Source organism: Bos taurus, chromosome 1 (assembly GCF_002263795.3).
Source record: "Bos taurus isolate L1 Dominette 01449 registration number 42190680 breed Hereford chromosome 1, ARS-UCD2.0, whole genome shotgun sequence".
Classification (NCBI taxonomy): domain Eukaryota; kingdom Metazoa; phylum Chordata; class Mammalia; order Artiodactyla; family Bovidae; genus Bos; species Bos taurus.
Genome location: NC_037328.1, coordinates 1039212 through 1064746, shown reverse-complemented (window position 1 = coordinate 1064746; position 25535 = coordinate 1039212). Strand labels below are relative to the sequence as shown.

The window sequence follows — 25535 nt, the reverse complement described above, 5'->3', positions numbered from 1 at the left end:
GTCACGAAGAGTCGGACACGACTGAGTGACTGAACTGAACAATCCAGCAATTCCACTGGAGATTTATCCAAAGAAAATGAAAACACTAATTTGAAAGATATATGCACTTGTGTGTTCACTGTAGCACTGTTTACAACTGCCAAGATATGGAGGCCACCTAAGTGCACACTAACTGATGAGTGGATAAAGAAGATGTGATCACATACACACACAGAGGAGTATATTTGTGCCATAAAAGGGATGAAATCTTTCTATTTTTGTGACAAAATAGACAGACTTGGAGGGTATTATTCTAAGTAAAAGAAGTCAGAGAAAGAAAAAACTGTATGATTTGATTAGATGCAGAATCTAGGAAACAAAACAAATGAACAAACATAATAAAACAGAACCAGAGTCATAGATACAGAGGACAGACAAGTGTTTTCCAGAGGGGAGGGGGATACGGAGATGAGGGAATTGTGGACAGAAGATTACGAGGTACAAACTTCCAATTACAAAATAAGCAAGTCATGGGTATGAAAACCACAGTGTGGGGAATAGAGGCAATAATACATAACAGCTTTGTACGGTGATAGATTGCAGCTAAACTTATCATGGTGATCATTTTGAAATATAGAGAAATTAAATCACTATTTTCTGGATCAGGAACTAAACTAGTCACAGGCCAATTATGCTTCAAGAACAAATTCAGAAAAAGAGATCAGATTTGTGATTACCAGAGGTGGGGGGGAAGGCAAAATGGATGAAGACAGTCAAGAGGTACAAAAGTACAGTTGTAAGGTAAGTAAGTACTGTGAATGCAATGTGCACTGTGATAAATACAATAAACACCGACACTTTAATATGTTGCATATGAAAGTTTAGAGTAAATCCTAAGAGTTTCCATCACAAGGAAAAATTTTTTTCTTTTATTTTGAATTTATATAACATGATGGATGTTCCCTAAACTTACTGTGGTAATCATGTCATGATGTGAGTGAAATTTGCTCATTCGTGTCCAACTCTTTGCAACCCCATGGACTATGCAGTCCATGGAATTCTCCAGGCAGAATACTGGAGTGGGTAGCCTTTCCCTTCTCCAGGGGATCTTCCCAACCCAGGGATCAAACCCAGGTCTCCTGCATTGTAGGTGGATTCTTTACCAGCTGAGCCACAAGGGAAGCCCAAGAATACTGGAGTGGGTAGCCTATCCCTTCTCCAGGGGATTTTCCCAACACAGGAATTGAACCAGGGTCTCCTGCATTGCAGGCGGATTCTTTACCAACTGAGCTATCGGGAAGCCCATGATGATTTTATGATGTCAGTTTAATTATTACACTGTACACCTGAAACTTACATAATACATCAATTATACCTGAATAAAACTGAAAGGAGAAAAAGACATAAGTTCAGTCACTCAGTCATGTCCAAGTCTTTGTGACTCTGTGGGCTGCAGGATGCCAGGCCTCCCTGTCCATCACAAACTCCAGGAGCTTGCTCAAATGCATGTCCATTGAGTCAGTGATGCCATCCAAACATCTCAACCTCTGTTGTCCCCTCCTCCTGCCTTCAGTCTTTCCTAGCAGTAGGGTCTTTTCCAATGAGTCAGTTCTTCACATCAGATGGCCAAAGTATTGTAGCATCAGCTTCAGCATCATTCCTTCCAATGAATATTCAGGACTGATTTCCTTTAGGATGGACTAGTTGTATCTCCTTGCAGACCAAGGGACTCTCAAGAATCTTCTCCACCACCACAGTTCAAAAGCATCAATTCTTCAGTGCTCAGCTTTCTTTATGGTCCAATTCTTACATCTATTCATGACTACTGGAAAAAACATAGCTTTGACTATAGAGACCTTTGTCAGTAAAGTAATCTCTGCTTTTTTTTTTTAGATTTTGACATTTTAACTTCTTTTGAATACAAGTCACTTTTTGCAAGCTAGAAGGCAGATCAAGCTAAGGCAGTCCAGTCCTCCAGAGATCCAGGTCAATTCTTAAAATCTTCAGCAGAATTACATCATAAAACAAGGTGCTAAAATAGGGTTATAAACTCTAAATAATAACCATTCATCTACATTTTTTCCTTCAGATCAGATCAGTCGCTCAGTCATGTCCGACTCTTCACAACCCCATGAATTGCAGCACGCCAGGCCTCCCTGTCCATCACCAACTCCCAGAGTTCACTCAGACTCACATCCATTGAGTCAGTGATGCCATCCAGCCATCTCATCCTCTGGCGTCCCCTTCTCCTCTTGCCCCCAATCCCTCCCAGCATCAGAGTCTTTTCCAATGAGTCAACTCCTCGCATGAGGTGGCCAAAGTACTGGAGTTTCAGCTTTAGCATCATTCCTTCCAAAGAAATCCCAGGGCTGATCTCCTTCAGAATGGACTGGTTGGATCAGTCCAAGGGACTCTCAAGAGTCTTCTCCAACACCACAGTTCAAAAGCATCAATTCTTCGGTGCTCAGCCTTCTTCACAGTCCAACTCTCACATCTATACATGACCACAGGAAAAACCTAGCCTTGACTAGACGAACCTTTGTTGGCAAAGTAATGTCTCTGCTTATTTTTTCTTTAGGAAACAGCTAAAAGTCTAGTCCGTAAAGGTATGATATATAGAACTTCTTGATCTACACAGGACAAAATGATCCAAATTATATGCTGGCCAACCTATCAGTGAGCCACATCAGAGCTGGCCAAGGATTGGTGAACAGAGAAAAGTGTCTACATTTTGAAAATTTGCTCTGAGGTTTAAAAAATTCCTGGTTGTTGTTATAAGAAAGCAAGTAGGAAATATTATAGATGCACCACACTATATTTGATTGTGCCAAGGTCTTCCACTAGAACACAAAGTTAGAATATGGAGATAAGACACTTAGATATTTTCAAAATAAATTACTTAGTAATAAGAAATCTGGCATATTCATATGGAAAAACTTGTCAGGAGATTTTTCCAGGGCCAAGAAATTAAAAATAGAGAATGCCCTAATGACAATTACTTGTGAGCTTAGTTAACATCTTTTAGGATGGACCCATAAAATCTGGCCACTGTTTCATTAAACATCTGCAAACTGGAGAACTCCTTAGCCCTTAGTCATAGTTTCTGCTCAATGTCTTAAAGCTGGGCTCAGTTCCATCTGTGACTCTTTTCTTCAGGGCTGGGGTGAATGCTAGTCATCAAAGTCTGGAACATCATTGCAGGAGTATCCCCAGTAGCAGGGGTAAAATCCTGGCAGGAACACCAGGATGCCAATGATCAGGACAGGAAAGGCCCGGTCTGCTCCCTCTTTGCCGATACACCCTGCCAGCAGGAGGGAGCCTATAATAATGAGAAAGGCACCAATGAAAAACAGCACTGTTGTAAGCGCAATGGCCTTATATGGGATCTTTGGCGGGCTTTTCTTAAACTGAAGGTCAATGTAGCCATCATCTGTACAAGAGAGTCTTGAGTATTTCACTTTGCTACTGGGAATTCCAGTAGCCAGGTTGGTGTGAGACGGCATCATAACACACTGACTCAGCTGGAGAATCCCCATGGACAGAGGAGCCTGGCAGGCTACAGTCCGTAGGGCTACAAAGAGTGCAACACGACTGAAGTTACGGAGCGTGAATACACTGCTTCACCCCAAGCACTGAAAGGAGCAATTTCACTTTCCAGGTTACTTCTTCACCAGAGTCCGGGTGAAGCAGGCTGCTTGCCGACAGCTCGCTCATGGTTTTTTAATATGCTGCTGAGGTTGGTCATAGCTTTTCTTCCAAGGAGCAAGTGTCTTTTGATTTCATGGCTGCAGTCACCATCGGCAGTGATTTTGGAGCCCAAAAGATAACGTCCGCCACTGTTTCCATTGTTTCCCCATCTATTTGCCGTGAAGTGATGGGACCAGACGCCATGGTCTTTGTTTTTTGAATGTTGAGTTTTAAGCCAGCTTTCTCACTCTCATCTTTCATTTTCATCAAGAGGCTCTTTAGTTCCTCTTCGCTTTCTGCCATAAGGGTGGTGTCATCTGCATATCTGGGGTTATTGATATTTCTCCTGACAATTTTGATTCCAGCTTGTGCTTCATCCAGCTTGGCATTTCAAATGATGTACTCTGCATATATAGTCTGCCTGCAATGCAGGAGACCTGGGTTCAATCCCTGGGTCTGGAAGATCCCTTGGAGAAGGGAATGGCAACCCACTCCAATATTCTTGCCTGGAGAATCCCATGGACAGAAGAGCACTGTGGGCCACAGTCTATGGCCCACAAACAGTTGTGGACAAACAGTCGGACACGACTGAGATACTAACACACACACACTCTGCATGTAAGTTAAATAAGCAAGGTGACAATATACAGCCTTGATGTACTCCTTTCCAATCACCCATTATCACCACTGTCATTTAATATTATGCTGGAAGAATTATTCAATTCAATTAGATAAGAGGTACTAAAAGTGGAAAAGAAAAGACAAAAAATTATCATTGATTGTATGATTGGAAAAATAAAAAGAATCAATTGCAAAGCTGTTAGAAACAGGAGGATAATTCAATAAGTTGAGTGGGCATGAGATAAATTCTAAAATAGTCAATATCTGAGAGTTTATGTTAACAGCAGTAACTTTGTAAATATAACAGAAGAAAATATTCTACTTACAATTGGAATCAAAAAAGATAAAACACCCATGAATAGAATGAATGTGGAAGATTCATACAGACAAAATCTTTGAAAAGAAAGACAAAAAGGAAGATTTGACTAAATGCAAATACTGCTTATCCTTAGAAAGACTGACGTGCAAAGATGACAATTCTTTTCTAATTCGTCTGTTGTTTTTGTTGTTCAGTCACTAAGTGGTGTCTGACTCTTGGCGACTCCATGAACTGCAGCATGTCAGACTTCCCTGTCCTTCACTACCTCCTGGAGTTTGCTCAAACTCATGTCCATCGAGTCGGTGATGCCAGTCAACCATCTCATCCTCTGTCATCCCCTTCTCTTCATGCCTTCAATCTTTCCCAGCATCAGGGTCTTTTCTAATGAGTCGACTCTTCTGTAGATTTAGTATAATCCCAGCAAAATATCAATGGACATTTCTGGGGTTTTGTTGTTCTTGTTTTGTTTTCCAGAACTAAACTGAATGCCAAGTTTTCAGAGCCCTACTTCCTTTGTTAATGATCTTTTTCTTCTCTTTTCTTTTCCAATGATATATTTCATGTTTTCAGGCCCATCATTTTTTTCAGCGTCAATGAATGGAATTTCAGCTTTTTGGCCTGAAAAAAAATCACAGCAAAATCTCAGCAAAATCTAAAGGAGCAAACAGTCCTTCTTCCCCTGCAGCTGGAGAGAACAGCAGAGAGCATCCCTCATCCTCAACACACATCCTTGCAGGGATCATTGCAACAAAGGAACAGACGAATCACCTGTATTCCCAAAGCTGCCTCTGTGCCCTGAGAAAAGTAAACTCGATTTCCGAAAGGCTATAATTCAAGCTGGTCATTTTACTTAACTTATGTCGACACTGGCAAAGATAAAAATGGATAACTGTTTCCTCAAAAGTGTCACTATAAGCATTGTTATCTTTCTTTGTTTGGATTTCCTCTTCTTCCACCTGAAGCATAAGATAAACAAATCCACTAAATTTCTTATGTAAACAAAGACTTTGAGAGGCTTGCTACATTCAAATTCACACAGATAAGTTAAGGCTAAATTTTATACAGAAAATTGAGCATGCTAGCATAGCCAAGAATTTTCTAGTGGAAAAAAAGTAATGAAACATCCCTGCAATATGTTAAAGCATATTGTGGGCTTGCAAGCTAAGTCCCTTCAGTCGTGTCCAACTCTTTGTGACGCCATGGACTATAGCCCGCCAGGCTCCTCCGTCCATGGGATTCTCCAGGCAAGAACACTGGAGTGGGTTGCCAGGCCCTTCTCCAGGGAATCTTCCTGACCCAGGGATCAAACCCACACGTCATATGTCTCCTGCATTGCAGGCGTGTTCTTTACCACATCTGCTACCTGGGAAAACAAAACAAATTGTAAAACCACAGAAATTAAAAGTGCTTGATTCTAAGAGGAATAGAAGAAATTCCAGAAACAGACTCAAAAACTTTCAGGAAAAGAGTATAAAATAGAGAGGAAGTTTCAGACCAGTGGAGAAGAGATCAGTTATCTCATAAATGCTTGGGATAACTGGGTAAACATCTGGGAAAGAGTAAAATTGGATCTCTACTTTAGTATACCAAAATAAATTCCAGATGGAGTTAAATTATGATTTTTAAAAATAAAGCTATAAAAGAGCTGGAACAAACATGGGAGATTTATTTTTGTAATCCCAGATTGTGACAATCTTTCCAAACATGACACAAAAGTCAAAATTCACAAAAGAAAAGACCGATAAATCCAACTACATAAGAACTGAAAATTTCTTTGTGGCTAAAAAAAAAATACTATCAACCAAGTCAAGACAAAAAAGTAAATGATAAACTTGGGGGAAGCATTAGCAACATACAAGGTAATATATCAAGCTTCTTAACATTTAAAAGGTTTCTAACATTAAAAACAGAGGTCAACAGTTCAACAGAAAGATGGTCAAAGGACACAGACAGCTATTCACAGAAAAAGAAATACAAAAAAAAAAGATTTAAAAATATACAAAGAAAAACAAATGCAAATGACTTAGTAGAAAAAATATACTCGTTCTTACTTATAATAATATCGATGCAAATTCAAATTATAAAGTGATCTCATTTACCTCTAGTAGAAGAGGAAAGGGCTTCCCAGGGGTTGCTGGTGGTAAAGAACCTGGCTGCCAATGCCAGGAGATGTAAGAGATGCAGGTTCAACCTCTGGATCAGGAAGATCCCTTGGAGGAGGGCATGGTAACCCACTCCAGTATTCTTGCCTTGAGAATCCCATGGACAAGGGAGCCTGGCAGCTCATAGTGTTGCAAAGAGTTGGACATAACTGAAGCAACTTAGCACACAGGAGAGTAAAAACCACTTGTAAAGTGGGTCTATCCACAGTGTGTTCACTACAGTATACAAAACCGTCTGAATGGTGTCTGACTCCCAGTGACAGATCATAGAAGTCAGTTATTATTACTATCATTATTGAGGATAAAGGGTGCTATTCACATTTTATGACGTAAATTTTATAAAATATAAATACAAAATTTTATAAACTTCTGACCACTCAGTTATCTTCCAGAAAGTTCGGGGGACTTAGGTGTGATTTGAGAGTATTTCCAGGACATATGTGCAGGTCTGGTCATTGCAAGCAAGAGACTGGGACCCATCTAAATGTCCATCAAGAGAGGAGGGGTAAAAATGGTATGGGCTGCGTTGTCGTACAGCAAAAACCAATGCAATACTGTAAAGCAATTTTCCCCCAATTAAAAATAAACTTAAAAAAAAGATGGTATGGAAATCCACACAATGGGGGATCCTAGTCAAGGAATGAGGCAGATGTTTGTATATGAAACATCTTGATATGTAGGAAGAAAATAAGCAAGAGGCTGATTGGCATGCTGTTCACCATTTGTATATAAAAGCTGGATATTCTTGTATATGCAAAGAATATTTCTGAAAAGACCTAAGAATCCTGGTATTGTCCTCTAGGCAGTTTCTTTTTAAAATACTTTTTTTTTTTTTCACTATGTTTCTATTACCGATTAAAAAGGCAAATCCATTTTTTAAGAGTGGAGAATTTTCAGTGAACATATTAACTCGTTACAGGGAAGCAGCCATTTCTGTGCTAAAGATGTTTGAAATACTAGCCTTCAAACATTTTAAAATCGAATGCCCTAGACGTCCATCTATGCCCTTGATTTCCATCTTCTTGTAGAAACATCCCACTGTGTAAGAGAAACAGCCTGCCTCACGGGAGGGAGACTCAGAAGAGGGATGAAAAGTCAGGTTGCCCTGACTTTATTGCAAAGGCCCTTTGAAATGCAGTAATTCATTCTCCCTCTGACTCGGCACCGTCAGTAACTGCTGATTCAGTAGTTCAGTGTCAGCTCTCCTGACCTGACCACCGCCAGCTCTCTCCAAGGGCACTCCAGGAGGCCCCTGAGGACTCTGGACTCAGGGGTTCTTGCGGGCCAGGGCTCCAGGGTACCCATGGATGCTCTGCCACCTTGTGCTGAGAGGCTGCTATAGCAACCAGACCATCCCCGCAAAGTGAAAGTGAAGTCACTCAGTCATGTCCGACTCTTTGTGACCCCGTGGATTGTAACCCACCAGGCCCCTCCATCCACAGGATTCTCCAGGCAAGAATACTGGAGTGGGTTACCATTTCCTTCTCCAGGGAATCTTCTCAACCCAGGGATTGAACCTAGGTCTCCTGCATTGCTGGCAGACGCTTTAACCTCTGAGCCACCAGGGAAGCCCACCGTCCAAAAAGGATTCTCTGGGTGGCAGGCCCGAGGGTTTTCAACAGAGGCCACTGATGAGACAGCCCTGCTCACTGTGGGGCCTGCTCCATGCTTTCTAGAACAATGGTTAGATATGTGAATTTTACACATGACGTGTACAAAAGCACTCAAAAAAATTGTGAAGTGCATAATTCAACAGTCACTGTGTGTGTGTCCTTAGCTGCTCCTTGAATTCACACATCCCTAACAGGGAGGGGGTCAGTCCTGCCAGCTCTGAAGGGGTTGTTTAACAGCTGAAACTTTGGAGTTTTCTTTTCTTTTTTTTTTCCTTTTGTCCACAAATATCAGAAGGGCCACCATTTACTTTAGTAAAGCAGGCAAGAAGTTTCACCTAGTATATATCCAGCATGGAGCCTCTGACATCCAAGGAATAGTCCCCATGTGGAGAAGGCAATGGCACCCCACTCCAGTACTCTTGCCTGGAAAATCCCATGGATGGAGGAGCCTGCTAGGCTGCAGTCCATGGGGTCGCGAAGAGTCAGACACAACTGAGCGACTTCACTTGCACTTTTCACTTTCATGCATTGGAGAAGGAAATGGCAACCCACTCCAGTGTTCTTGCCTGGAGAATCCCGGAGACGGGGGAGCCTGGTGGGCTGCCGTCTGTGGGGTCACACAGAGTTGGACGTGATTGAAGCCACTTAGCAGCAGCAGCAGCAGCAGTCCCCATGGGTCAGTTTACATTTTAGCACCAAATAATCAATCTTCCCTCCAATTCCCTGTGTCAGGCAGCCTGTGTGAGGATTGACAGGGCAATCGCCTTCCAAGAAGAGACAGGGTACTCTTTCTGGTTGCTGGCTGCTGCGTGCTGTTAATACCTCCTTGTTTTCTCAGTCTCTTTTCCCATTTTCACCTTTTTCAGTTCTTCCACACCTGCTTAACCACTTCTTCCCATTAATTTCTCTGCCAAAACAAACAGTAGGGTTTCTCTTTTCCTGATTGGACCCTGACTGATCAGACACAAATAAGTGATAAGGCCCATGGTGGAGGAAGGAAAATATGCAGTGATAACATCACTGGACAAAAATCACACCTGGGTTTATAGTAGCACCTTTCAGCTGGTGAAAACAGGTGATACTGACACATGCTGAGAGTTTTTTATGTCCTAGGGCTGCCGTCTATGGGGTCGCACAGAGTCGGACACAACTGAAGCGACTTAGCTGCAGCAGCAGCAGCAGGCACTGTCTACACCCATGGCCTCGAATCACTGTGAAAGTGCAAAGTGAAAGTGTTAGTCGCTCAGTCGTGTCTGACTGTTTTCGACCCCACGGACTGTAGCTCACCAGGCTCTTCTGTCCATGGGATTCTCCAGGCAAGAATGGGTAGCCATTCCCTTCTCCAGGGGATCTACCCGACCTAGGGGTCAAACCTGAATCTCCTGCATTGCAGGCAGATTCTTTACCATCTGAGCCACCAGGGAAGCCCAGAATCACTACAGTGGATTGAGTAAAATGCATGTCTACCCAGAATCTCAAAATATGCCCTTATTTTGCAATCGGGTCATTACAGGTGTAATTAAGGTAAGGAACTAAATGAGATCATCTTGGAAGAAGGTGGTGTCCTTATAGGAAGAGGGGTGGGTACACACAGAGCAGAAGGCCAAGTGAGAGAGAGACAGAGGCTGGAGTGGTGTGACCACAAGCCAAGGACGCACCAGAACTGCAGGAGGCAGGAACGGTCCTCCCCAAGAGCCTCAGAGGGAGCAGGGCCCTGCCAACACCAGATTTTGGATTCTGGACTCTAGAACCATGAGGGGATACATTTATGTTGTTTCAAGATGCAATTCTGTGGCCATTGTTCACGGCAGCCACAGGAAGTTACATGATGGTTCCCTGAATTCTCCCAGAAAAGCTATCTTTAAAAAGCAGTGAGGGGGACTCCCCTGGCTGTCCAGTGGCTAAGACTCTGTGCTTCTACTGCAGGGGCTGTGGGTTCAGTCCCTGGTCAGGGGACTAAGGTCCTGCATGCTTTGCAGTGCAGACAAAAACATAAAAAATTAATTAATTTGCAAACAACTGTCTAATTGGAAAAGGCCCTGATGTGGGGAAAGATTGAGGGCAGGAGGAGAAGGGGACGACAGAGGATGAGAAGGTTGGATGGCATCATTGACACAAGTTTGACCGTTTGGACATGAGTTTGAGTGAACTCCGGGAGCTAGTGAAGGACAGGGAAGCCTGGCATGCTGCCGTCCATGGGGTCGCAAAGAGTTGGACACGACGGAGTGACTGAACAACAACAAAGTTTTAAAAATCAGTCAGGAGACCTGGGTTCCTTCCTATGGATCTCCTGGCTTGTCCCCAAAGAAGCCACATTCTCCATTCTTCATGCTTCCTTAAGGTCTTTCATCGCCAGGTTACCCCAGAGCTCTTCTCATCCTGGGGGAAGCCCCCTGCCCCGCCCCGGGGTGAGCCCAGCCCCCAGACCCGGCCTCCTCGCACTCCCTCCCAGTTTGTACTCTGAGAGGAGCTGCTTCTGGGGACTGTCGGGAGTGAGAGGATAATGCCCAGCGAGGGTAGCGGGGTGGGCGAGCAGTGCGGGGTCCTAGACAAGCAGCCACTTTCCCCGTCCCCCTCCCCCACCGTGAGAGTTTCTGAACCAGTCACCTGGGTGACTGGCACCCACATTTGCGCTGCATCTTTATCGAAGACCAGCGGCCACAGGCCTGGACCATTAAAAGGCCTTAGGTCTGGATGAGAGGTGGTTCCAAAGGGCTGGAAAAGACGTGATGTGATTGTGGGAGAGGAGGCGTGGGTGAAGTTCTAGCGCCAAGGAAGGGAGAAGTGGGTCTTAGCGGCTTCTCAGGATTCTGGGTCCCCAGGCCCCTGCTCGGAAAGCCCTTCCAGAGGCTGGCTTCTGTCTCTCTCCCTCTTGTTTCATAGTAATGACCACGGTGGGCCCGTCCCGCTGGACTTGACAAGTGAGTGGACATCTAGCTTCCTGCAGATGTCTAAAAGCCCACCTGGAGGACCTCAGCGGGCCCCAAGCTGGCCCCCAACCTGGCTCCCGGCGCTCAGGGATCCCGGTGCGTTGAGAAATTCTCAAGGCGTCCACCAGGGGGCAGCCACACCCAGAGCGCCCTCCTCCACGGCCCGCAGACAAAACCCAGCATTTCTGGAAATAACTGGGATACCTGTGGCCTTACGTAGACACAACCAAGGAAACAGAGGGCCCAGTGACTCTAACTCCCTGACTCCTTTTGGTATTTGCATTTAGATTTGTATATCCAAGGAATCAGTTAAAGAATTTACCAGTTTACCCATTATTAATCCATCCTTCACTTTCGGTACGTTTCTTCTCTTCTCAAATCCTCATAGCCTTTGGTTACCTCCCTTAATCTGACTTAGTATTTACGTCTCATTTTTTTTTTTCCAGCATTTGTGCGCCCAGAGCGAACCCATCTACTGATGTGGATTTAAGACCTGGCGTCCCCCGGGAGAGAGTCACAGCCATTAACCTGTTCTCCACACAGCCTTGCCTGGAGATTCAAAGACTGTGGAATCCATAACAATTTTCTCTGCCTGTCAGCTTCTAATTCTTGTGATGGCTGCTATCGAATTACTATAGTATCCTCAGGGGAGGCTGAAGTTCAAAGCCAGTGCAAAGATAATATTTCAAGTCATATTATCAGAATTTGCAATTGCCTTCTTTGGGGCTCAGTCTGCTTTTTTTTTTTTTTTTAATGTCCCAACCCACATGCTGGACTATATTCTGTCTTGTCTAAGCAGACCTTTAGGTATACTGTACAGATGGTATTGGGGTTATTTTTGAGAGTAAATTGTCTCATATTACCAAATGATATCTCATAAAGAAATGATAGAGTAGAGTTAGTGTATATAAAAGAATAAAGTCAGAGGCCCCTTGTTCCTTCCCCACCTCACAGGCTCCTAGGAGCCCTTGACTGGTCAGCGAGGGCAGAAGTTAAGAAAGCACACACCTCCTGCTGGCCTTGGTGTGTCCTTGAACCTCGCTGAGGCTCGGTTTCCCCAGCATGGAAGTGAGAACTGTGGTCCAGTTAAGCCCCAGGGAGCTTGTTCTCCGAAGCCGACTGTCCAGTGAACCACACGTCATACCTAATGTGGGGCCATTTGCCCAGCCAGACTGGGTGCCCCCTGCAGAGGTGAGATGCCCTGCCATTCTTTGAATTGGCTAGTGCAGCCCAGCTCACGGTCAGTCCTCAGTCCTGTAGGAGGCTCACAAGCCTGAATTGTCTGCTCATAGAGTGGGTCCACTTCTTCAGATGGAATTCCACAACTGGTTCTGAGTCTACAGAGCAAAGCTGGAGATCATGCCCTATTCTATACAGAAGAGTGGAGAAGGAAATGGCCACCCACTCCAGTATGCTTTCCTGGAGAATCCCACGGACAGAGGAACCTGGCAGGTTACAGTCCATGGGGTCACAAGAGTCGGACATGACTTAGTGACTAAACCACCACCATATACCAAAGAGAGTGAGGGTCCTGGCATCCAAATGGGAGGTGTCAGTGAAGACAGCTCGATGCAGTGTCCCTCATCATGGGGACCGGGCTCTGAGGGTCCATGGCCAGGACCACGCCTCGTCAGCTGCCGCCAGTGATCCTGCCTGCCTCTGCCACCCAGGCGGGCAGCCCTGCAGAGGCAGGATAGTCTCCTTGACTCAGCTTTCTATCAAGTGTGCTGTGGGGCTGGCCTGGGGCTATTCTTGCTCCTCAAAGCAGAGGTTGTACGTCAGCGGGTCTTTGAGCAGAATCAGTTCAAGGGCACATTTTGTTCGGCCTACACATTTTTTTAAAAAAATTGAATTAGTTGCCAACCTTTAAAAATCAGGAGATTTCAAATAGTATCCAGATTTCCAACTTCTCTTAAAAACCAGCTAGTCCACCAAGACTCTGCCCAAAACTCATACACAAAGCTATAATTCAAAAAGACCCATTCACCCCTGTGTTCATAACAGCTCTATTCACAAGAGCCAAGACATGGAAACAAGCTAAATGTCTACCAACAAATGAACAGATAAAGATTTGGTACATATATACAATGGAACACTACTCAATCACTAAAAAGAAATTAAGCGGCATTCTTTCATTCCATGTAGCAACACGGAGGTACCCAAAGATTATCATACTAAATGAAGTCAGGAAGAGAAAGACAAATACTCTGTGATATCACTTATTATATGAAATCTAAAAATGAAACTAATGAAGTTTTTTACAAAACAGAAGCAGACTCACAGATGTAGACATCAGACTTGTGGTTTTCAAGGGGCAAGGAGGGTGGGAGAGGGATGGACTGGGAGTTTGGGGTTAGCAGAGGCAAACTCTTATATATAGAATGGATAAGCAACAAGGCCCTACTATAGATACAGGGAGCTATAGTCAACATCCTGGGATAGACCATAATGGAAAACAACATGTGAACGAATGTCTGTGCTGTGCTGTGTTTAGTCGCTCAGTCGTGTCCAATTCTTTGCAACCACATGGACTACAGCCCACCAGGCTTCCCTGTCCATGGGATTCTCCAGGCCAGAAACTGGAGTGGGTTGCCATGCCCTTCTCCAGGGGATCTTCCCAACCCAGGGATTGAACCCAGGTCTCCTGCATTGCAGGCGGATTCTTTACCAGCTGAGCTACCAGGGAAGTCCAAAAGAATGTCTATATGTATGTATGTATGTATGTATATATATATATATATAAACACTGAATCACTTTGCTGTACAACAAAATTAACACAACATTATAAATCAACTACAATAAGAAAAGAAAGAGAGAGAGAGACTCTGCCTGAATTTCTGGCTGGCTGAGAATACCTGGGACCCAGTGACAGCCTCAACCCTCCCTTCAAAGGAGTCTTCCACCTGGGACTTTACTCCTTTGCTTTCTCGCTGTAGGATCAGGGGTGTCGATGGGAATTTATCCATAGGCAATCACACTTCCTTATTCCAGAGCCCCTGAGCTGCCTGGGCAGAGACCCCCAAGAACCCACATTGACTTTTTAAAAAGTATCAGAATGCTATTAACAGAACACACACCACAGATCATGCTAAAAGACTCTAATTTTTTTTAAAAGATGTTGTTATCACAAAACACCTGTTGTCCTATCCAATGGACACATCAACTATTGCATATGAAACACTGAGATTCTGGTTTTAAAGAGCTCAGAACAGTGCCTGGCTCATAGTTAGCACTCCATGCATGTTAAAGCAAAATTTTAAATTTGGTAACAAGCATTTGAACACAGTGTGGCTTATAAGAGGTTTGATGGACATGGGGAAGTGAGTTAAACGCCTGGTCCTTCAAGGACGGGGAGGACTATAGCTCATGGGGTAGGAATCCTGCCTTAAATGGGGCAGGAATCTCAGTTGGGGAACGTGAACCGGTGATAAACAACTATTCTGTGTGCCTGGAATCCCCGAGTCTGCCTGCCGCTGAGGGTCACATTGTGGACCACGTGCGCTCTGGGTCCCTCTCCAAACCTGCACACTCAGCCTGCTTTCCTGCACTAGGGGTCATCTGTGTCTGTCACAGCAGGGCGGTCACATGGGGCTGGAGATACCAGCCATCACAGGTGGGCTTCCAGCAGCCCAAGAACCCCAAGATGGTGGGTAAAAATGTGTCTGTGTGCAACTTGGCGGGGGGGTGGGAGGGGGGTGATCATGGTTTTCATTAGATTTTCAAAGTACTCTGATGCAAATAACCACTCCTCTTGGAGACTAGTAACCTTGCCAGGCTTCCGCCTCAGAGATGCTCCGTCAGGAACCCCACCTTCAAGCTCACGAAGAAATCACTGTCTATTACATGAAGCAAGGACTGGGTACCAATGGTCTATCTGAGGATGACCTGCAATCCTTGGGTATTGCTTCGAATTTATACTATGTGCATTTATTTATTTTTATTATAACATAAATATTTATATTATTTTTATTATTTTATATGCAGGTTTCTAACAAGTATGTTTTCTGTAAGGATTCCATCCTCTTTATGCCCAGGCAGGCAAGTATTCAGGACGGGGCAGGTGACCCAGGACCTCTGGGGAAGAAGGCTGAGACCAAGGGTGTATGTCCTGTGAATTTCTCAGCTAGGCTCATGAGTATCTTTCTGCTGCCATGAGCAAGTCCCTGGAACCATCTGCCCCTACCCCTGAATTCCTTCCCTATCCTCCAGTTGGGAGGGAAGTGTCCAAGGGAATCTCTGTCTTGTGAAGAGCCAAGAGGAACACGCTATCCCGAGCTGGGGTGGCTGCTGGAACAAACTAACCCCACCTAAGGGGCTTCAATCAGTACAAACCCCTTGTTTTTGCAGTTCTGGAAGCCTGAAGTGTGAAAGCACAGTGTCTAGGGGCCACGTTTACCCTAAAAGCTGTCTGGGAGAGTCCTTCCATGCCCAGGTTCTGGGCATGACCCTCAGTCCTTGGCTGTCCTTGGTGTGCTGCTGCATCACCCAGTCTCTGCTTGAATTTCCCTCTTCTTATAAGGACATCGAAAACTTCCCTGGTGGCTCAGAGGGGAAAGCATCTGCCTACGATGCAGGAGACCCAGGTTCAATCTCTGGGTTGGGAAGATCTCCTGGAGAAGGAAATGGCAACCCACTCCAGTTCTCTTGCCTGGAAAATCCCATGGACGGAGGAGCCTGGTAGGCTACAGTCCATGGCGTTGCAAAGAGTCAGACATGACTGAGTGACTTCATTTCATTTCACTTTATAAGGCATCAGCCATATTGGATTAGGGTCCACCTGGTGGCTCTGCAGTAAAGAATCCGCCTCCCAATGCAGAGAGAAGGGTGCAATCCCTGGGTTGAGGAAGATTCTATAGAGAAAATAGCAACCCACTCGAGTATTCTTGCCTGGAAAAGCTCATGGACAGAGGAGCCTGGAAGGCTATAGTCTGTGGGGGTTGCAAAGCCATACACGACTTAGTGATGAAACAACAATGACCGTACCTTCCTTGATCACATCTGCAAAGGCCTTATTTCTAGGTACGGTCTCATTCACAGGTGCAGGGGTTATGACTTGAAGGTGTCTTTGGAGGGGGGAGGGGGACACAATTCAACTGTGGTGGGCACATCATCTCAAAAGGCCCTGCCACCCCAGTCCCCTGGGTTGCCCCCTGCCCACACCCACACCTTCCCCCGGGTCTTTTTTTTTTTTTTTCATTTCTTTATTTGGCTTCTCTGGGTCTTAGCTGTGGCATGTGGGATCTAGTTGCCTGACCAGGGAGTGAACTCCAGCCCCCTACCTTGGGAATGCAGAGTCTTAGCCACTGGATGACCAGGGAAGTCCCTCCCAGGGATCTTGAGGTGGTGGGTGCCACCATCCCTCCTACCATGATACCTGAGAACCTTCCCCCTTGGTACACATTCTGAAGTGGGATTATTTTTTTTTCCTGCATCTCAATCCTGCAGCACTGAGATTGAGTTACGTGAGTAGGAAATGTGTGTGTGTGTGTGTCCTTATGTATCTGTGTGTGTTTCTGTGTGCATGTGTGTGCCTGTGGGTGTGAGCCTGTGTCTGTGTGTTTTGGAAGGGGTTGTGTGTGTGTAGGATGGTCATAAGGGAGGAGTGGGAAGCAGGAAAGCATAGAGAGGATGGAGCCTCTGTAGTGAGGGTACAAGTAAAAAGGGAAAAGGATGTCCTGTAACAAGGGGGAAAGCATGCTTGTGACAAATATGGGAATGTTATGCCTTCGGTCTCAGTTCCATAAGAAAGGTGTGTTCATCAGGATGTTGATTCTGTTACTTGTGTGTGCATGCTAAGTTGCTTCAGTCATATCCCACTCTTTGCCATGGACTGTAGCCCACCAGGTTGCTCTGTCCATGGAATTTTCCAGGTAAGAATACTGTAGTGGATTTCCATGCCCTTCTCCAGGGGATCTTCCCAACCCAGGGACTAAACCTGCATCTCCTGAGGCTCCTGCACTGCAGGCAGATTCTTTACCACTGAACCACTAGGGAAGCTCATTCTGTTACTTTAACAGAAACCAAAATGACAGTGGCTAAGGAAGATCAGAGTTGGTTTCCCATTCTTGTGAAGTTTGAGCTGGTGATTGACCAGACCCTGGCCCATGCCATTGCCCAGGGACCCAGACTCCTGTTGCTCTGCCATCTGTGAAAACACAGTCCTTTTCCAGACTCAAAGCTGGCTCACCACCTCATCCATGTCCCAGCCAGTGGTAAAGGAGAAAGGGGGCTGGGGGACATATCCTTTCCTTTTCAAGGCTCACCGGGAAACTGCACTCATCACTCCCCCTTCTGCTGGCCAGAATTTCATACACATGACCTTGCTAGCTGCAAGGGAGTCAGGGAAATATGGCTTTTATTCTCAGAGGCCATGATTGCAGGGATTTTGCTGCAATTAACAAGGCAGTCACGGATACTGGGGAATGACTGACAATCTATTATAGAAGGAATGTGATTTTAGAAATATAGTGACATTAAATCACCCTTTCACCCCCTATGATAGACAAAAACCCCAATTATACTCATACAATAAAGAAAAAAGGAACATGTGATTAGAAAAATCAGCTCATCAGGGAGGCTCTGTCCAGTTTTGACTGGTCCTGGGGTCAGGACGACCGCTTCATCTCGGGAAGGTATGCACTGGGTCGCTCCACAGCCAGCTGGTTCTCAATGACGTAACATGCCCTGCAGCTCTCCAGAATCCGGGCCTGAAAGTACGCCTTGTCCTGCTCCTGCCAAGTGTCGGACTCAATGTACACGTTGTATGGGTCATGGGAGTGCTCCAGTTTCTTGGAGCGGATGTAACTCAGCATGATGCCCAGGGTGAAGAAGCCGAAAAAGCCGAGGACCATGAGGATGTAGAGGGCTGCCAGCTTGCCGTCCTCATGGCCCGGGAACCTGCGGGCCAGCCCAGTCATGTTGCTGCCCTGTTGAACCGTCCCCTGCCATAACTTGGTCAGCACAGGTGTCACAGCTGTGGCGTTAGACAGGATCATCCTGAGAGTCAGGTTTCACTCCGGGAGGGTGAACTTCCCAGGAAAACTGTCTTAAAGAAAAGTGCAACCTGAAATCACAAAATATGGACTGGCCCCAAACCCACCCCACCAGCCACCACCACCACACACACACCACACAGATTTTTTAAAAATCCCAGTGACGGCGTACCCTAACCACACGCATCTGTTATGGGATGTGCCACCTGGGATCTGCACAGTGCCCTCTCTTGATGGGTCAAACGATTAATTGATTCACATTTATTTCTATTCACCATTTCCAGCCCCTGTCACTGCAGGTGATCAGCAGGAAGAGCTCCTTGAATGCACATATTTTGTGATAGGTGTATCTTTTAGTTTATGTGCTATGGACCAAACTGTGTCCCCCTCAATTCATATGTTCAAGCTGCAACCCCTAATGTGGCTGGAGGTAGGGTCTTTAGGAGCTAATTAAGGTTGTGCATGTATGCTCAGTCGCTCAGTTGTGTCCGACTCTTTGCAACCCCATGGACTACAGCTGGCCAGGCACCTCTGTCCATGAAATTTTCCAAGCAAGAATACTGGAGCGGGTTGCCATTTCCCACTCCAGGGGATTGTCCCAACCCAGGGGTCAAACTTGCGTCTCCTGGGTTTCTTGCATTGGCAGGTGGAATCTTTACCACTGAAGCACCTAGGTATGGTCCTGAAGGTAAGGCCCTAATCTGACAAGGCAGTGGCCTTGTAAAGAAGAGAAAGAGAGACCCTTGGCCTGGGTTCCTGTCTGGCACTGCGACTTTTCCAAACTTCCCAGGTGATCCTACTTGGTAGTCGTGATTGAGAACCCTAACCCTTAGGAAACTGACCAATCAGTGTATTGTGCTCCCTGAATACCTGGAAGAACTTTCTAAGAAGAGAAATAGAAACTTCATAGCATAATTTTCTAATCTTGTTTGCTTTTCAGATTTTCTTTTTCAGTCTTGTGCATCCATCATACAACCTGAACAGGAGTTTTGGAGAAAAATTCCTAAGTCATCACCGTGACCTCAGCTGCCCCCATCTGAACTCACGCTGGCATCTCTGCTGAGCCTGTCAGAACTTGGTGGCAAACCAGAAAAGCCAAGTGAATTAACTGCCTTTCAAATAACAATGCTGTTATTTTTAACGAAAAGTCTCTTCTGACTTTACACTTATTGTATCACTTTTGCTAAATGCATTCTGTGCCCCCAAGGCTTGCCTGCTGAGTCTCATGGTGTGTTTGCATAATGAGTCACACGATGAGCTTGGCAACATCCTCTAATAATCAGCACGGTACAAATGACACAGAACCTAATCTGCACGACAGCTGGGGGCTGTGGCCCATTCCCTAAGTTCACATCCATTATAATGCCAAAGCACTGCCTGGTGGCCACAGTTAAGACTGCTGGACTCCAGTGGATTTGGAGACCAGCTGATTCAACGACCTTAACTTTATAGAAAACTGGGCTGGATAGAGGTGAGCTGACTTGCTTGAAGTCATGTCTCCTATTAAAAATGCACCCATAAACTTTAATCTTTTAGCCATGGACTCACATTTTATTAGCACAGAAAAGGGAGTTATCCGGATCTTGCAGAGAGACGGTGGATCTGTATTTAGGCTCAAAGAAACTGAGAAGCCAGCCACTTGTATCAGATAAAACTGGGTCTACCCAAGTGGGGACTGGCTTCTGATCTAAATAGGCAACAGATGAACCCTCTCCTGGACCAGGGAGAACCACAGCTTTTTGTATCTCGCTCAGGGAATATGGGGCTGGAGGAGGCAGAAGCAGCAGGAAGCAGGAAGCAGGAACCAACTCCAAACACAACCAGCTTGATGCTCAGCTTGTGCTGAACATTTTCAAACTGGCCTTATTGGGCCCAGAAAGAGGGGAGGGTTGGTTCCAGAAGTTTCTGCTTCTGCTTGGGTTTGAGACCTTTCATAGGGTCTCACTGCCCCTAATCAAGGTTTGTTGTTCAGTTGCTAAGTCATGTCTAACTCTTTGAGACCCCATGGACTACAGCATGTCAGCCTTCCCTGCCCATCACCATCTCCTGAAGTTTGCCCAAAGTCATGTCCATCGTGTCGGTGATGCCATCCAACATCCGATCCTGTCACCCCCTTCTCCTCCTGCCTTCAATCTGTCCCAGCATCAGGGTCTTTTCCAATGAGTCAGCTCTTCTCATTAGGTGCCAAAGTATTGGAGCTTCAGTTTCAGCATCAGTCCTTCCAATGAATATTTAGGGTTGATTTCCTTTAGGATGGACTGGCTGGATCTCCTTGCTGTCCAGTTAAGGTTAGTGCAATTTTTTTTTTCAAAGCTTAGTCCCAGGGCTTCTGGTCCACTGACTCACTCAGGATTCATGACTGTGGGCTGCTGGGATGAGCTGAACAGTTGCAAATGGAGACCAAGCAGGCCTCCGGCACTGCCCCCCTGTAGCAGGGGGAAGCGGGGGCAGCAAGTGATGTCACTGTATTCCCAGCACAGGCCTCACCTTCTGCATTTTTCCCTGGAGTTCCGGCTCTGTCACATATCAGCACTGATAACAGGCTTTTAGAGCAGTTTTCCCAGCACTGCACCTCTCACCCTTTCCTACGCGTTTACTGAAAGGGCTTTTGTGGCTGACTCCAAGCTCTCTGCTGAAAGGGCCAGATTCTGGGGTGGAGTCCAGGAAGGAGGAAGGTCAGGGATACAAATTCCAGCCCTGGCTCAGTTCTAGTGAAACCAGGAGGCTCCCGGGGACCATAGCGGTGGGATGGGGGTGACATTCCCGTCACGCTTGACAGCATTCCCTAAGCCTTTCCTAGAAAGAGCAACCAGTTTTGAAATCAATATTATTTGCTTCAGGAAGCAGAACTAGGGACAAACAATTATGGATAAGCTTCATTTGGGTGAACAGGATCTTACTGAGTCAAGAATTCGGTGAGAAATTTCCAATTTTCCTTGGAAGTAACTGTCAACTGTTTTCATCTTTATCACACTATGTTCAAGGAGATCAAACCAGTCCATCCTAAAGGAAATCAACCCTGCATATTCATTGGAAGGACTGATGCTGAAACTGAGGCTCCAATACTCTCGCCACCTGATGCGAAGAGCTGACTCATTGGAAAAGACCCTGATGCTGGGAAAGATTGAGGCCAGGAGGAGAAGAGGGTGGCAAAGGATGAGATGGTTAGATGGCATCACCAACTCAATGAACATGAATTTGAGCAAATTCCAGGAGATAGTGAAGGACAGAGAAGCCTGGCATTCTGGAGGCTATAGGGGTCACAAAGAGTCAGACATGACTGGGTGGCTGAACACGGAATGTCCAAATTGCCTCTCGGCAGCAAAGAAGCCAACAGGGGCTCAGACCCTTCCAGGCAGTCAGCTGGCTTTGTTTTGGGCTTTTTACCTCCTTCCCTCGCATAGTCTCAAAAAATCAGGATGAAACCTGTACAGAGGCATGACATCCGACTGCCCTCAAAGATCGGAAAAGGACTCCCTGCTGGCTCTTGAGTCTGGTCGTAGGACCAAGAGCTTCTCAGACCTCTCTGTGGGTTACAGAGAGGAACTCTGAGGTGTGAAGGGTGGAGATGGAAACCAGGGAGCTGATGAGAGGGACTGGGTCAAACTCTGTGTGTGAAAAAGACGAGCCTTTTGGCATGGAGAATGGAAGGGCATTCTCTGGGAGGACACATGAAGTCACAGAGAAGGAAGAATCTCACCTGCAGCAAATTAAATGAACTCGGGGAGCCCCAGTTTCCTCATCTGAAAACTGAGGTTAATGGGATTCTCCCTGACTGTACTACAGGGTTTAAAGGAGGCATGGAATGAGCCCACAGCTTTCCTGTCTTTTACTTTCGCTGGTTTCTCTGCAAAAAAGGTGAGACCCCCGTGTTTGATTGTCAAAATTCCATGAGTCCACCATAAGCGCGTGTCTGAGCCAACTGGTGAAGCCCCTTTAAGAAGTCCCCTCCTCTGCTCTGGGCCCTTACAGTGCTCTGTCTCTACTGCCCAGATTCTAAGTTGTGTTGCAATCCTTTGTAGACATTTCTGTGCATTTCCAGGGGGCTCAGTAAGGTCAGAGACTGTCTTGTTCACCTTGACCTCACTCACATCTCCAGAATGACTCAGTAAGGGTTTGCTGAATTAAGTAGGAAAGTGCAATCAACTACGACATGACTGTGAAGAGCAAATAATCAATAAAGTAGAATTCACACTGGAAAGAGCTTAGTGGGTAACCCAATGAAAACGTCTTTCAATGTAGTCTGTTCTTATGTAATAAAATTTAAATTATTTTTATGTATAGTTAGTTAGCATTATTTATTTTATATATTAAACTTTATGTTAATATAGTTGTATCTTATATTATATATAGCATGCATTATATATAATATTAATATAGCTTTATATATATATATATATATGCAACTCTTCTTTTCCTAAAAAGGTTTAAGACCATCAGTAATTGTCAATACAGCAAAATTTTTACTCCTCCCTTCCATTTCCCGTAACTTACTCTGCCTTTTTCCATAGCACTTATCAACTGCACTCAGTATAGTTTTCTGGTTTCTTGTGTTCATTGTTTATCATTTGTCTTCCCTATCTTTGGAGGGCTTTGGAGGGCCAGGATCTTTGCCTGTCTTGTTCCCATGTACCCCAAAGACTAGAACGATGTCTGGCATACGGCAGGAACAGAGTAAATATTCACAGATGCAGGCATGCATGTGTGAATACCTGCGTAAGTAAATGTCACATTCAACTCCCAGAAAGCCCCAAACACACAGAAACTGTCTCACCAGCTCTGCCTTCAGAGACTTGAGATGACAAAAGCGAGTCCCTTAGAGGTCTTCACGGTGTACTTTATTTTCAAAACAATCCACTTCCTAAGAACCTATCAAAAGCCAGAGATAACCTGAATATTCTGGAAACCAAGGTTGACTTCCTCAGACCCAACCTCAGCTCATCTCTGATGGGCAGCATGAAACAGACCAGAGCAAGCCGAAGGGTTTTGCACCCCGGTTAGAAGCCCATAGATCAGAGTCCACTGCACCTGCTGGCAATTTATTGATCACATGATTTAAAGCAGTGGCCGACCACAGCAAAGTTCCCCATCATCCTGACCATAAGTAACAGCTGTGGTTATTGACAAGCCCTTCCTTTATGGAGCTGGAAGCTCTTTATTAACCTGAAAGGGGACTCAAATGGTCAGTTCAGGTACAGCAGTCTAAAAAAATCGAGGGTGGAGCTTGGGAGTGATGGGGATTGGGTGGGTGGGTTAGCACCTGATAGCCTGGGCACATAACAGGTGATTGGTACCAGGTCAACTTTCTTCTAAAAGTTCCAGGCTTCCCCCACTTAAAATCAAGATCAGATATCAGTAATGTTCTCCGTGTCCCATGCCTTTTCCCTGGGGACATGCCAAGGCCCAAGAACTTTTCTGGTCCCCCAAAAGGAAAAAGTCCCCTTTGAGGCCGGTGTGTATGCGTCTTGCCTGATCTGGAGGTCTCTGAACCCAAGCGGGGGCTAAGATCGTGGGCAGTTTTAGTTTTCTTTGGATGTCTTTAAGTATTTCCCCAACTTTCTACAGGAACGACTGTCATTTAATAACAACGGGGGAAAGTTGTTATTTGGCCCTGAGATGATTTTTCTCTGCATGCGTTCTAGAAGTGAAGAGGACAGAGGGGAAGAAGGCATGAGCCAGGGTCATCTACTCTGCCTTCCAAGGGGGTCGCTGTGCCCCCTGCCTGGGGCACCCGCAGCAGCCCAGAGGGGCTGAGACCCTGTGCCTGGACTCTCCCCTCAGGGTCGCCCGATTTAGGGCATCGCGCGCCGCCAGACGAGAAACCGGGAGGCACGAGCCCTTGACTTACCGGGTCTGGGGCGCGGAGAGAGCCGGGTGCGCAGCGGGGTCCGCGCAGGACGAGCGCAGGGCACAGAAAACCGCGCGGCAGGCAGCGCGCTCGGCCAGGGAGCGCGTGGCGGGGCGGGCGGGGCCTTCGGAGTCACAGGGCGCCCCGCCCCATCCCCCGAGCGTCCCGGCCAAGCCCGCGGCCCCCAGGACACCTCGGTCCAGCCCCGGGGTCACCCCGATTCTCCTCACCCTGCGTTTAGCCCCAGCAAATGCTCTGGCACTCGGAGTAGGCGCAGAGTCCGCCGAGAGTTTGTATTAGAACTGCCAGCCAGCAGGACAGCCAGACGGCTAGACCTTCCTGGGGGTGGGAGGTTGGGGGTGGAGTTGGCAAACAAGAAACCGCAGTGGCCAAGAGAAGTCAGTCCCAGAGACCCCCCCCTACTCTCGGCCAGGCACTCACTAAACTCCTTTGCAAACAGCTCCAAACAATCACTTCAAGGACGCTTTTCAAAACTCCAGCTGACCCTTGTTAACTGTACCCAGTCAGTTCACTCAGTCGTGTCTGACTCTTTGCGACCCCATGGACTACAGCACGCTAAGCCTCCCTGTCCATCACAAACTCCCCAGAGCCTACTCAAACTCATGTCCATCGAGTCGGTGATGCCATCCAACCATCTCATCCACTGTCATCCCCTTCTCCTCCTGCCTTCAATCTTTCCCAGCATCAGGGTCTTTTCCAAGGAGTCAGCTCTTCACATGAGGTGGCCAAAGTACTGGAGTTTCAGCTTTAGCATCATTCCTTCCAAAGAAATCCCAGGGCTGATCTCCTTCAGAATGGACTGGTTGGATCTCCTTGCAGTCCAAGGGACTCTCAAGAGTCTTCTCCAACACCACAGTTCAAAAGCATCAGTTGAAACCCACTAGTGGCCATGCACCTATTCAGCAAGCTTTTATTGAGCACCCACTGACCAGGTGTCCTGTCCTGAGTTCGGGGTGCAGCTGTGGATCAGACAGATGGGAGGAGGGCAGTGTAGGAGGGTGCACAGGTGTGACTGGAGCCATCCATGCCTTGGCAGCCCAGACCCAAAGTTCCTGAGGTGGTGGGCAACAGACTTTAGGGCCATCAGGGGCAAAAACTAAGCCACGGCCCCAGTAACCTCCAGGCAAATCTTCCAGCAGCTGCCCACTAGCCTGGAGGTGGTGGGGGAGACCAGCTTGAGAGGGGCAGTTCCTAAATAACAGTCCCTTGAAAGTGCTAGGGAACAAGGTCCAGGCTTGCAGTCCGCAGGCAGGAAGCAGAGAAATTTGATTCTTGACCTAGAGATACAAGACATTTTCTCCTGCGCCTAAAGCCTTCAGGGATGCCAGTCACTTCTTGTGCCTCCACCTGGGAATTCTCTTG

General features: G+C 46.2%; 2 protein-coding genes across 5 annotated transcripts; both read right to left on the bottom strand.

Annotated features, from left to right (window-relative positions):
• Window positions 1–3149: 3149 nt before the first annotated feature.
• On the bottom strand, window positions 3150–3482 carry LOC101904627 (transmembrane protein 230-like). The gene has a single exon (XM_059890688.1). It carries the CDS (start codon window positions 3480–3482, stop codon window positions 3150–3152), a length of 333 nt encoding a protein of 110 aa, XP_059746671.1.
• A 14168-nt stretch (window positions 3483–17650) lies between these two features.
• KCNE1 (potassium voltage-gated channel subfamily E regulatory subunit 1) lies at window positions 17651–24224 on the bottom strand. 4 transcript variants are annotated; one of them, XM_005201109.5, is made up of 3 exons: window positions 24153–24216; window positions 23079–23173; window positions 17651–18353 (listed from the first exon to the last, which is right to left on the bottom strand). In XM_005201109.5, the coding sequence occupies exon 3, from the start codon at window positions 18305–18307 to the stop codon at window positions 17918–17920; it is 390 nt and encodes a 129-aa protein (XP_005201166.1). In that variant the 5' UTR covers window positions 18308–18353; window positions 23079–23173; window positions 24153–24216; the 3' UTR covers window positions 17651–17917.
• Window positions 24225–25535: the final 1311 nt, after the last annotated feature.